The sequence below is a fragment of the Fukomys damarensis genome, unplaced genomic scaffold (assembly GCF_012274545.1).
Source record: "Fukomys damarensis isolate Sample0158 unplaced genomic scaffold, DMR_v1.0_HiC HiC_scaffold_15, whole genome shotgun sequence".
NCBI classification, from domain to species: Eukaryota; Metazoa; Chordata; class Mammalia; order Rodentia; family Bathyergidae; genus Fukomys; species Fukomys damarensis.
Window position 1 is genome coordinate 37113266 of NW_022900927.1, and position 14340 is coordinate 37127605.

Below are 14340 nucleotides of genomic sequence, written 5' to 3' on the forward strand. Positions count from 1 at the left end.
CCGTTAAAAATGGCATGTAAATACTGGAAAGACAAAACATGACAAATCCTCACTAAAAATCTTTGGAGGTATAATTATTCTTGATAGAGAGCAATAATATTTCAAACCTTTGCTTCAGCCTTCTTGTCACATAGGAAAAGAAAATCATGTTTGGATTTACGTGCCATTTTCCAGAAGAGTGCTGCAAGCCAAGGGCATTCTGCTTCCCACAGTCCCCAAGTCCCCAACTTGTTTCCCCCTCTCTTTGGAGTGACACTCTTGGTAGTTTACCCAGAACTTGTCTTCTCTTCTTTCTTTTTAGCTAAATTACGATTTTGTGAAAATTCTCATCCTTTTTGGAAGAACTACCTATTTCAGAGGACTTCATCTTCCACTGTATAAAGCCCAAAGCAGGGCTGCCTCAGTTCCAGTAAAAAGTTATTGCTAAATTATGTGATGCAATTTTGGTAAAAACAAAATATAGGGAAGAATAAGTTCACTGCAGGATTTGAAGGGAAGGTTTCCTGGTTTTCTAAAAGATATTCTCAGGGAGAAATTCTTTTTTCTTTGCTCAAATTATGTCAATGCGATGCTTGGGAATTTTATAGCCATCTAGCCACAAAGTGAGGATGGAACTAAAACGAAGATCAGGAGGGACCCAAATAATCCAAGAAAAAAAACAGAACCTGTAGATCTATCCTACCTATTTATAATAGGGAGGAATAAACATTGCTATTATTATTATTATTATTATTATTATTATTATTTTGGTACTGCGGATTGAACTCGGGTCCTTGCACTTGCAAGGCAGGCCACCGAACCGCTGAGCTAAATCCCCAGCCCAAGCATTGCTATTTTAAAAGTCATTTCCTTGGATATTTTTGCTACTTACTGCTACACACATAAAAAAACAGTCCATAGTTTTTATTGAAGCACCCTTTAAAGTCCCCAGGAATAAAAGATTGATGTGGGCAATTCTTAGACATACCATGCTGATGAAATTAAGAGGAGAGTAAATAGTCCATAATTATTTTCATATAAATACTAAATGATTACAGTGTTTTACTTCCAAAGATTACTTTTATTCACTTTTCCATTGTCTTTATTAACATACTTGGCTTTTATACATGAAGCATTATGAACCATGTCATTTGTTAGCAAAAACAGTGAAACAAAAATGTTTTCATATGCTATAATTCATACTTTTCACTGACCTCAAATACAATTGCATATATCAATGTAAATTATGTTATGCATTGAAGTAAGGAACTATACCCTATTTTTATATCTAATGGGGATTAGAATCCTGAAGAAATGCATCCAAATTCAGTCCAGGAAAATGAATTTAATTTCAGCAGGCAAAGGAAAAAGTGTATAGAGAATCATACAAGCAAAAACTAGAAAACAGAAAATATACACTAATGTTCAGAAAGCTGAAAATGGCTACTCTGAGGCAGGGAGCAACAAGGTAACAGAATTAGAGAGATACAGAATTATCAGACAATGTTGGACATTTTGTAGTTACACTAAAAGCTTATATTCTGAACATAGTGATTCCCATGTGCACTTGATCAAAAATATTCTGGTTTCATGGTGGAGATTAGCTTTGAAAAGGAGGAAGCAGAAATAGTGTTGCTTGTGGTCATTTAGGAAAGATATAGAAGTACGTCAAAGAACTGAAAAGATAAGGAAAGCCTGGAGAAATAATTTATAGATCATTATTTGAATACAGTTAAAACAAAAGAGAAAGAAAGGCATCAAGATGACTCTTTGGGTGAGGTGGATGGAAAGATCATTTTGGGAGCCGTGGCCCAAAGGAGCTGAAGTTGGCAGGCGATGAGTTCAGGTTTAAGTGTGGCTCTTAATTATGTGTATGGCATCTTTCGGTTATTGGATTTGAGAGGGCAGTTGTGTTTGGGGTTTGGATGTGGACTAGAGTCTTTGATGATGGTGACATGGTCGACCTTATAATGTTGTCGTGTGAACTGAACAGGATAAAATACAGAGGAACTTACACAGGGCCAAGCAGGAGGCAAGCATTGTTTCGATTTTTCCTTATGATACTTTCCTTTCTCCTCCTCGTTTTTTCAACATATAGTAAGAGAGAATTAAAAAAAAAAAGATTACAATGGCTCATGTCTACAGATATTTATGATATATTAGACACTATTCAGTCTTCTAATACATTTTAATTCCAATGCAATACTATTTTTATTATCTCCATTTCGTGGATGTGAAAACAAACACAAAGAGCTAATCTGTTAAGACCTCTCTCCCTAAGCAGATATATCAACATATATTCTGGCCTAATATATCTTTAACTTTTATTGAGTTTACATAATTTATGTCACATAAGAATATTCTAGTGTTCATCGTTGCCTTATCATTTTCAATAATGAATGGACATTTTCTGAAATATCTATGATAGTGAATTCACAATTTTTTCAAAATTAATATTAAAACATTGTTTTATATACTGTCAACTCTACTGTTGACTGAGTTTCATACATAAAAAAGTAAGCAAAATTCTATTTCAGATTCTTACATTCAAACATCCAATTCCATTGACTAATAGGTTTAAAAAGCACTTAAATCTTTTTATTCTCCATGTGCACATTTTAAATTAATCCTGCCAAGTGGCTATTACACCAAGACGTCTACAACCTCAATCACAGACATTTCCCTAATGCAAAGCACATCTCATATTTGTAATTGTTCTTAGTATCCTTTTCTTCACTACCATTTCTACCCATTTCCACAGCATTTAGAAAGTTACATGATACACACTCCTATATTATGTGAAGTGAATGATTAATCATTAAGACCACATTCAGTATCCTTTACATTTCTTTGTGATTCAGCAAAGAAAACAGCATTTCCTTAATTTAAGATAAGGATGCATTTGTGCCAGAGAAATGCTAAAACAACTATGGAGGCATTTTTGAAACTGGGGAGGAAACTGAGAATTCATGCCGCTGATCAAAACTGGAACATGGTCCACTCATATCATGGATGATTGGCCTTAGAGGAGAAAGGAAAAAAAATGATAGTTTTGTATTGGACTTAATAGTATTCCTTTGTTTCTTATTTTGTGCTATCCTCATAGCATTATCCACAAACAGAATCTAGTTGCAAGTGACTTTAATTATAATAATTTTTCTTTTAGAAAGACCAAAGTAAAACATAACTTGCTAAGTCTCACTGTTCCTAAACTAATTCTTTAAATGCTAAAGCACCATAAAAATAAATTTGAAAGTTGAATCTGAAATAATCTATTTATATCCTGGTCCCTGAATTCATGTTAAAAAAATGCCTCGTTGGGATTCAGGTTAAATTTAAAAGTTTTCTTTTGTTCATTTGCTTAATAAAGTTATTCAGAACATCTGGTGATAATGATGATGATTTGTGGTTGCTAAATTAGAGTTGGACATTACATCACTAGGTGTCTGATTAAATGGGAGTTACCATTTTCTGTGCTGTGAATTTCCAGCAAAAGCTGAATCTGTCGCAGGTGTTACAATTTATGTTTCAGAAAATTTTCTTTCCTAACTTTATCCCCGAAGTACCCCATTCTATATAAAGCACTAAATGGAGTCAGAATTTTTTGCTTTCAGTACTTTGATGTAAATTAGAATTTTTGTCTACAACTTGCATGTTGTAGAGAAAATAGAATTTCAAATGAAGGACATGGGGTGCATTGGCTTTAAACAATACAACTATTTTCTCTTCAGTTTTCCACTTTGAAATCATACAAAATACTGCCAAATAGTATAACAGATTGAAAATGAGACAAACCACACTTGTTAGAAAGAAGAGTAATATGAATCAGAAAGTATAGATCTGACCACTAATGGTAGAAAATGAGAAATGGGAAATCCTAAGCCAAAAATTATTAAGTAAATTTAGGAGGACTTTTTTCTTTTTTTTTTCTTTTTTTTTTTTTTTTTTTGATTTTTTTTTTTTTTTTTTTTTTGGTGTCACTGGGGATCAAACTCAGGACCTTGCACTTGCAAGGCAGGTACGGTACCACTAAGATAAATCCCTGGCCCAACTTTTTCTTTTAGAGTAAGTTTCTATCACAAACTCACGGGTTTTACTATAATTTTTGTGATAGCCTGTTCTATAATGAGATGCCAAGGAATTAAAGACAATTGTGGAGAAAGTACTATTCTGGCAAAGTAATCCCTTTTAATACCAGTATATTTCAGCAAGAATTTTTTTTTTCTTTTTGCTATAATACAAAACATTTATTTTCAACCATTCTTAACAAAAGGCTGTTAATAAATTTTGTCCTATATATTCCCTACAGAGGTAGATTTTTTCAAAATTGTCTGAGATTGACTTGCTCAATTAGATCTTTGAGCTTGGAAACCTGTAAGAAGTAATATAGCTTTAAAAATCATTGTTAAGAGACTAATATTATTAAATGATTTAATTTGGAAATATAGTTAAATCTCTTTGGAATAATTTTAGATGAGATTCATAACTTTGCTTTGTATTAATGCAATTCCTATTCATGGAATAGTGAATTGAATTGAGAAATAAATATGTTTACTGGTAATTGCTTGATCTTTGAATTGTAATTTCAATTTTATATTCTTATAGGATTATTTAACCATTCATAAGTATGGCAATGCAGCCAGAAATGATCTCTGGAATACGTTATCAGAGGTAATGTATAGGAATTTCAAATATCAAAATGTTAACTTGAACATTTGAAGCGACATCTTGAGATATTAACTATTGCCAGGGGATTTAGCTCAGTGGTTCTGCTGCTTGCCTCACAAGCACAATGTCCCAAGTTCAACCCCTGGTACCCCCCAAGAGGGATATTAACTATTATTAACACTGACAATTTGTCTTTATATGTTGGTTTTCCTCATATTGCATTCTTCTTTTATTTTTTATGATATATCATAAAAATAAGCTTAAAATTATTTAAAATGGTGGAAAACATTCCTACCTTATTTTGAGATATGATATTTCTGAAATTTAATTTTAATATAATATCAGAGATTCATGTTAAAGAGAAAGAACTGAAGTTTTAAAGAATCTTTATGTGATAGTAGAAATAGTGAGGATGGTAAATTAGTTCTTGTTTTAACAATGAAATTTATTTTGTTTTCTGTTATGTAAAGTCTTTGTTAATAAAACATTTATATATATATGTATACACATAACTTTAGGTAAGAAAATTAATTTACTATGTTAGCTTTCATGATTTTCAATGTTTTCATATTTAGGAAAATTAAAAGATTAAAAGTGAAGGACACAGTGTTATCTCTGTTAATTTTTATAAAACTAATTTATACAATTTTGGTTCTAAAGGCTTTAAAAAGGAATGGAAAATATGTAAATATACAAGAAGTGATGGATCAGTGGACACTGCAGATGGGTTATCCTGTTATCACCATCTTAGGAAATACAACAATGGAAAACAGAATAGTAATCACCCAACAACATTTTATTTATGACATCAGTGCTAAAACTAAAGCACTTGAACCTCGAAATAACAGGTACCGTACTCTTTTCTACATGAACAAAGTGCTTTTCTATATTATACTTTGCATTTTTAATATTTTAAAATGCATTGATAAGTTAGTTTTGAAATGTAATAAATTAAATATAGTTTCTGCTTTTTATTTACTCATATTACTTTATGCTCATTTTCCCTTTATTCCCATTTCCTGGATATTTTAACTCTCAAATTGATAGTGTTTCAGAAGACGTAATTTTAAATTATCATACTGATTTATTTTTGGTACTCGGGATCAAACTCAGGACCTTGCTCTAAGCGAGGCAGGTGGAGTGCCACTGATCTAAATCCCCAGCTAAATTATCATAGCATTTTTCAAAAAGGAAATCTCCATGAACATTTCTTGAGTTAGATTCAAGAGTTAAAATGTATTTCAGTGCCTTAAATGAGCTAGAATAAACTGTGAGATCTGTAAGTCAAATGAGAACAGAGACTAACAATTCAGAAAAGAAGAATTAAAACAAAAATTTAAAACTAAGTAGTATCTCAGTCAAAGGAAGTTTAAATAGATAATTAAACTAATCTAAATATCAATGGCATCACACTGTTCTCTTTTTCTTATATGTAGTGTTTGAGGCCACTAAACAGTTATCGTAGATAGACTTTTGAACTTGAAAATTTTATTTAATTACCAATAATTAAGCATGTAGGATTTCTTTTATTTTCTAGTTTGTGTTTTCTCTTTTGTGTTGCGTGGTAAAGGCTGAGCCAAAGAATCTTAGTAGAATTACAGCAGTCAGCTTTATTTCTTATAAGATGTCTTGATAAGTGGTTGAGGTAAATGGGTTGGGAGAGAGGTTATTAGTGATAAATATAATAAGTAAAATGAGGTAATTGGGTTAGGTACCTTGTGCTGTCTCCTATTACTGTGGAAAATCAGGAGTCTGACTTTATCAACTCCAGTATCTAGAAAACCTAGGCTACACAGTTTGCTTTTTTATCTCTAAGAGAAACAAAAAATATTACCAAATCTGCTACGACCAATTTTAGATATACAGAGAAGTGATTGAAAATTTCATTAATGTTTTCTTTTGGCTATATTTGGATTCTGATTTAGGAAATCAGCATTATATAAATCATGCATATATATATATATATGTATATGATTAAGTCATATATATAATTAAACATTTATAAGTTTAAAACCAACTGGTGGACTCGTGCTATACCATCTTTCCCTGCCACACTGTCAGTGCCGTCGGTCTGACTGTCACTGATTCTCTACCCAGCCCGGATTCCCCACAGCTGGCAAGTGCTGCTTCTAATCCTTCACCGTCTGGCCCCAGGCTAAACATGCTTAGGCATCCAGCCTGGCCTTGCCAGGAAGTACATAAAAACTACTTGACTGTGGCAAAGTGAGAGAGTGTTCAGCCTGACACCAGCATCACGGATGCAGAAAAACAGAAAGGACACATAGATGACAGAAGATATTTTGAGCTAAAGTGCTTTGTCAATCTGTAAAATACATCAGATACGCCAGCCATGAGAATTACTCTGTAAAGGAAAACTATCTCCCAGGCTGCGTAAGCACATGTGAGGTCTACAGACCTTTGCATTTGGTAGGATTAAAAAATGGTATAGATATTTTGAATTCTGAGTACTTGGCATATAAAATATAAAGAGGAAGGTAATGCAGCAAGTCCTACTAGTCTCAAAAATGATGTTCTATCTATTTTGAAATAATAGAGATTTTAGTTAAAAATGTAGTATTTCAATTTTATATTACTGAGCGTTTAAGTACTGTGACATTCTGGTTTCATTACTATAGCCATTCTAACTGGCCTTTGTATATAGTCTTTGTAAGGCTAATATTGTTTTATACAATACACAGCACTGATGTAGAAAAACCTACTACTATCTCTGCCAAAAATCTTGTAAAATGTAGAAGTGCTTTGGGCCAAGATAATAACTTCTTTCTTTTTAATCTTTAGAGGGTATTGAGGAACACCACTGTGATATGCCTAGAACATTTTAGTGTATCTAGTAATTATACTTTTCATTTGTAATAGTTGCATTGCAGCATAAAAAGGGAGGATCTTTATATAAATAATAATAGCATAAAGTTAGTTGATGTGTTGAGGTGTAAAATGTGTGTTAGACCTTTTGTACTTGGGAAGCTTGGAATTTGGCCTTTTTCTCTATAAAGTTAGCACATTACGATGTCCCGTGTCTACTCACACATAGAGGAGCTTTGGGGAGTTTTGTACTACAGAAAACATTTATCTCCATAGTGATTCTTTCTCTTACTCACCTAATGACAGCAATCTCTAAACAGTTTATCTCTGTCTATGCTGTCCTCATTAATATTGATACCATATTTTTAAAAAATGTTTCTTGCACCAGTTAAACCATGTGTCTCTCAATTTCTACTTTAATATAAATATTTGGAGCAAATGTTGCTTTACTCTAAAAATCCAAACTACTGATGAAGACAGGGGAGTCCTAGAGACTAATAAAGGGAAAAAAATATTTTGGCCTCTGAAATAGATTCTTAAAAAATGTTTCAATGCTTAAAATGAGCTGACTGAAATTTAAGGTAAGTCAAGTGGGTAGAGTGCAATTTCACTCGTTCTTTTTCCTAGTCTTTTTTTCTAAAGCCAAGGTGCATTCTTAGATCTTTACTGGTTCCTTTATTCAATTGTGTTTTGCAGCTTGTAGTCTTTTTATAAAACAAGAAGAAAACATAGTTATCACACTTTCTTTTATTTTCAAGTGATATTTTGAACTGACCATATACATATTACGTAAAAATTATGAAAGACAACTTATACAATATCAACAAATACAACAATTAAGAAATAAATACAAATTTCAGATGTGGTTGGTAACTTGGAATACTGGATTGCCTTTGTGACCATATTTATATTTCTTATATGTGTGCACAATACAAAATAAAATATGGAAAATATTGTTAGGGAAAACATAGCAACTATTTTAAGAGTTTTAATAACATATTCCAATGCTTGTATCTCAAAAATTTTAATATTAAACACTTTTTCTAAATCTGACCATTTATGTGATACAATATCTGCCATTTAGGAAATTGTCTGTATATATATGATATTGACTGAAAGTAATATGAGGTCATTTATATAAGCCTCTTTTCCTGTACTGTAGAGAGATCTTCTAAAACTCAATTATTGAAATATGCCAATTTTATCTTAAGCTCTAGTTATTTAGAAGAATATAACTCTAATACATACAATTTTGTGTTTGTGTTAGGGGCAAATTGCATCTCACCACATATTTTGAACATGCTACATTAAAAAGCATACTTACCCTTGAGGATTCTAAAATATTCTCAATTATTTATATATTCCTTACTCTTCAACGGATACTTATTTGATTGCTCATTTTAGTTTATCCATCTCAGGGTGGAAAATTCCAGTTCATAATGTTAGTCTTTGTTTTAGCTGTAACTTGGTCCCAATTATTTTATTTTAATCTATGTCCACTCAGTCACTTTCAGCAATAATTTATTAAATGACTTCCATTTCCATGATTTTTAAATGAGCCTATCATTTAACTTGAGAATCAGACTCAGAGAGAAAGAGGCATTGTTATCTGATTATTCTCACTAATGAAAGAGATTCATTATTTTTACAAAACAATTATTAAATAAACTATCAACTGTCTTTTCTTCACAATAAACACAGCATTAAATGTTTGTCATATATTCTCAGTCCTATGTTAGGAATGAAAAGTACTTATTAAAGATTTTACATTGGTATTCATTTACTAACTATTATCTAAAGAACCAATACAGATTTGATGACTGTGAATTATTTATTATATTAATAAATTATATAGAGTCTATTGTAATATAGCAGAGTGTCTCCACAGGGTTGGCATTCAAAAATGTTTTTTCATTAAATTTTAAAATTTCAAATTTTAAACATACTACTTAGGTTTTCAATAGTGAAGACAGCAATTGTTAAAAATTCTAAATTTCTTCCAGTTCTTCACTGACACTCTTGTGTCACAAAATTGTTTATCATGAGTAAATACATGAAATTATAAGATAATCAGTGGAGTCACCATCGTCTTCCATTCTCAAAAAGACATATTCATTATTCTTTATTGCCCTGTGGATGATCCTTGACATTTTTTTTTCTTTTCTTTTTTGGTACCAGGGATCAAACTTGGGACCTTGTGTTTGTGAGGCAGGTGGCAAAACCACTGAGCTGAATCCCTGGCCCTTGAAAAATTTTTAATTAACCACTCATTCATATAGTTATTGAGCTCACACATCTATTTTGTGCTTGTAAAATAAAAAAACAAACTTTCCCCATACTTTAATTATTGTCTACTCTTCTTGCTAATTGAAAGAAACCAAATATAGTGATTAGACTTACTCTAAAGTCATCCATCTCTGGTACTCATTAGAAATAAAAATGATATTGTTTCTGTGCCCCATTTTTTATTTTATGAAAAGTTAGATGGAAGAAAATGCTTTTTTTCTATAGTTGAGACTCATGATGGACCTTACATGTTTGGTAGATATTTTAACATATTGAATTTTAAAATCCCATTTGAGAAAAAGTATTAAATGTGTCCCATAGTATTTTTTGCATTGATCTTGATTTTAGGGATATCTGATTAATTTTATTTTTATTTGTTATTTACTGAATAAATTTAGATTTATCATATTAATCTTTCTGTAAAATATGTTAATTATATCCCTCACAGCATTACATTAGAATGTAAATGCATGAAATCACTAAGATATATATCAATATAATATAGAAAAAAGTAGAAAGGAATTATTTCCAGGTATTAATCAATACCTAATATGGCTCATATTTAAAGATTTTGTTTCTTTTTATTTCTAAAATACACACACACACACACACACACACACACACACATATATATTTTTTTTTACACAACATAAAATGTTTTGCTGGCAGTTGTATTTCACATTGAAATTAAACCTTAGAGGCCAAGTCTTGTTGGTGGCAGTGAAAGAGTAAACTCATCTTCCTGACTTATTCTTTATTGATTTATTTATTGACATTCATTTATTCATTTATTATTATTCATTTATTAGTTTTCCTCAAGAGAATTATGAAATTACACAGAAATTTCCTAGGAAATGTTGTGCATTTTATTATTGTTTTGATATTTTTACACTTAAAGCTCCTCTTTTATTTTGCAGTTACCTGTGGCAGATTCCATTAACTATTGTGGTAGGAAATAGAAGCCATGTGTCTTCAGAAGCAATTATTTGGGTGTCTAACAAATCAGGTAAAACATATATTCTGCCCTGAAGAACTATTTGGTTTCAGATAATTGCTTGGCAACTTAACCTCTGCTTTTGGCTACTGTAAAGTGTGAATAAAGACAAATTATAAAGAAAAAATAAAAGAAAGATAATATCTACAAAATTAGGTATAGTATAATATAGTTTCCAATTGGTCTAATTTCAGTCTGCCTGGGTAATTATTAAATTTATTTGTTTTTTCATAATAAAGAGAAAACTCTAAATTATTTGTAGTACTAATCTCACAATTTTTAACTGTAGACTTTTATATTCCCAGATGTAATTAAGATATAATCGTAACTCCCAGTACAACAGTCTTTCAAAATACTGAAACAAACCTTATTTTTATTCCCATTTTTATACTTTTTTTTTGCCAGACTGTCTTTTAGAGTGATATGAAAGGCAATATTCTCTATGGAATTAGATAATTATAGGGCCAACAGGGGGAGACTTATAGAGGTCATCAAACCATCTCCTACATGGGGTCAAAGAGGTGCAGAGAGCGATGAGATTCTATGCTCAGTCTAAATATCCTCAGATAAGATAGTGACCTATTTCAATTCACTGTCAGAAAGCTATTTCTTGAATCCAATCTATATCCTTCATGCTAGAGTGTGAAAACAGGTCTGTTTTATTTCTGTTTCCCATTGAGTTAGAGAAAAAGCCAATTATTATTTCTTATGTAAGATTTCATTTAGATTTAGATGGTCAATTGTGTACATATTCTTCTTGTGCATTTCTTATATATTGTTAATTATTGCTATGTCAATTGAAACAACTACAAATCTTATTTTTAAAATAAGGTAAAGTATAAATATTTTTTCTTCCCCTCAGTCTGGCTACTACAAGGGAGTTATAAGTGTTCAAAATCCATGTATTCAAATAAGGAAAAGTATTTAGAGAAAAATCTGTTAAGGTTTCTAGAATTATAACCAAGTAATTCCAAGTGGATTTTATTTTAACACTTAGTCATCTATTATCAAAATATGTTTTAACTTATACACACTGTAGATAAAACATGCATATATAATGGAATGATGCACTGAAGTACTTTAACATTTATTGGTGTTTTTCTTTTTAAGTGAGTATAACTTATTCTTTTTTCCCTTGGGTTTAGTATTTATATCATACTTCTGAACTCACACTCACTGTAATATTTTTCTTTATTGTTCTTTTTCCTACTTTTGTACTTATTTTATCTATATAATTTTTAAAGAAATCAAGTTTTTATGAAATCTTGAATTGTTATTGTAATGCTACAGATATTAGACTGAAATCATCCTGCCATAGGAGATCAAGGATCATGAAAATGAAGTTTCTGCAAATAAAGTAAAATGTTTTTCCCTGGAAGGTAGAATGGAAATGGGGAAAAGTAGAAGAGTGCTAAGGTACTGATTAAATATCAGGATTAAAGCAGCACTTTACTTTTAGAGAATGAGGAAATGCAGTGCAAGTTTGATTTTTGTTGCATGAATTTCCGAGGTTCATTTCCTCTAAGTCTAATAATTTCCATGCTATTTTTATGGTATTCTCTTATCCCCCTTAAAATCAAGAACTGTATCATGGCTTTCCTTGACCCATCAGAACTAATTTCTATATGAAGACTTTTTTTTTTGTATTCTTTCATTGTTATCCAGGAATAATAATAATGTACTGTTTTAGACCATATGATTGCCTAAACTATTGCTTTGTATATACTCATAAGCTATGTGCATTATTCTAACAGGTGCTTTTGCACAGTCTGTGATAGGAATGCCACGTTCCCCTACCCAAAAGTTATAAATGTACATGCCACATGGTATCATGTAATGTATCATTTCCCATTAACTCATAGCGGAATCATGCATTTCATATAAACAACGTCACAGGTGAAATATTGAACCTTTAGGGAGGATGCTTATATTAAGTAAATGCCTAGTAAAATCTTTATAAATGCAAAAATGTATTAAAATTTCCAGAAGCACCTAAAAGAAAGATTGCCTGTTTCTTTTTTCTCTTCAATTCCATTCTAATTTTGTTCTTTTTTTTCCTGGAAGTATTTCATTCTGATAACTAATAATCCTAAATTTCCATATCTTTTTGTTCAAAATATAGTCAACTAATAATATCCATAAAATTGTTTTTATGAAAACATGAGTAAAATATTCTGTTCAGTTTTTATCAACACATATAAAGAGAAATTCCACATTTAATTATTTTAACAAGATCAGTATTTCTTCTCATTTCCATCATCAGTGAACTACATGATTTCAAGAGATATGTAGGCAAAATCATTGGCAGATAATGTTTAATTTCAATAATCATATGTTCTCAACAATTAATTTTCTTAAAACACTTTGGCTAACTATCAAATTAATTCCAAGGTAAGACATATATTGTTTTAGATTTAAAATAATTCTAAAACCAATTATTACTATTAAAGGAAAGTTGAAACATTTTTCTTCATTTTTTTCTATGCAAATACCAACAATGTAGTTATTTGATACTGAGTGACTATTTGATTAATGGCAAACTGAGGATGATAAATTTAATGCCAAATGTCAGGGAAGATTCACAATTAAAAAAACTAATCCTGAAAATTACAAAGACACTAAAATTAGCATAATGCTTTAACGCTGTCCTCAAACACTGACTCATCTGAGATTCAAAAAGTTTAAAGTTACTGGTACCTTCATCCACCTTTTATAAATGAAGAATTTTGGCTTGAGGCATGACTGGAGATTCTTTCATTTAGTGTGTTGAGGAGCTGGCTCTAGGAGCCTGATTTTCTCTCCTATATATTCTTCTCTGAGTACACAGATACATGTCACACACAGAGACATATACACAATGAACACACGGTGAGAATACATTGCTTTGCAGATCAACCGGTTTGTGTCAGACACTCAACATGATGTTGTTGCCATATGCGCATATTCCTTTTTATTTTCCAGAAAGTATTATCTCAATTGATTTTACAAAATTTTAGTGATGGAATCCATATATGTTGTCAACCTTGATTGTGTCTCATCTTATCTTTTTAAACAAAAAAATTCTAATTTTTCTACAAATAGAAAATATTAGGTAGAAATACTTATTCTGATTTCCCTTTTTATTTCAAAAAAGTATGAAATGCAAAATGTTATAAATTAAAAATTTCTCTATGCCTTGATATAGTCTAAGTTTTGGGCCATTTTAGACATGAATATATATTATTATTACCAACACTCAAAATATAATTTCCATACATTTTATTATGGTAGTCATCAAATACCTTATCTCATTAGGTCATTGGAAAAGATCTCTTTAAAATTCATTGCTTGCCATTAGTTAATTTGAAGAACATCTCGGGGATATAATTAACAAGACCTGAAAAGATATTTTAAAATCTATTACAACAAATCTTTCAGAGAATAATTTTTGCAAAGATCTTATCTGTAACAAATATATAAAAGTATACATGAAAAGTAATAACCTTCAGGTTTTAGTTATAAATTTAATAATTATATACTTAAAACAACAGATGCCCATTTTCTCATTTTAGTGAGGTGATGTAGTAGTTATAGGGATTATTTTTGTGTAT

General features: G+C 30.8%; 1 protein-coding gene across 1 annotated transcript in view; it reads left to right on the forward strand.

The window, feature by feature from the left end:
* The window catches only part of Trhde (thyrotropin releasing hormone degrading enzyme), a 388565-nt gene that overhangs the window by 298373 nt on the left and 75852 nt on the right, over positions 1–14340 (forward strand). The window contains exons 8-10 of the mRNA XM_033763780.1: positions 4585–4650; positions 5308–5495; positions 10674–10762. Coding sequence (XP_033619671.1) covers positions 4585–4650; positions 5308–5495; positions 10674–10762 — 343 coding nt within the window. The remainder of the gene's footprint in view (positions 1–4584; positions 4651–5307; positions 5496–10673; positions 10763–14340) is intronic.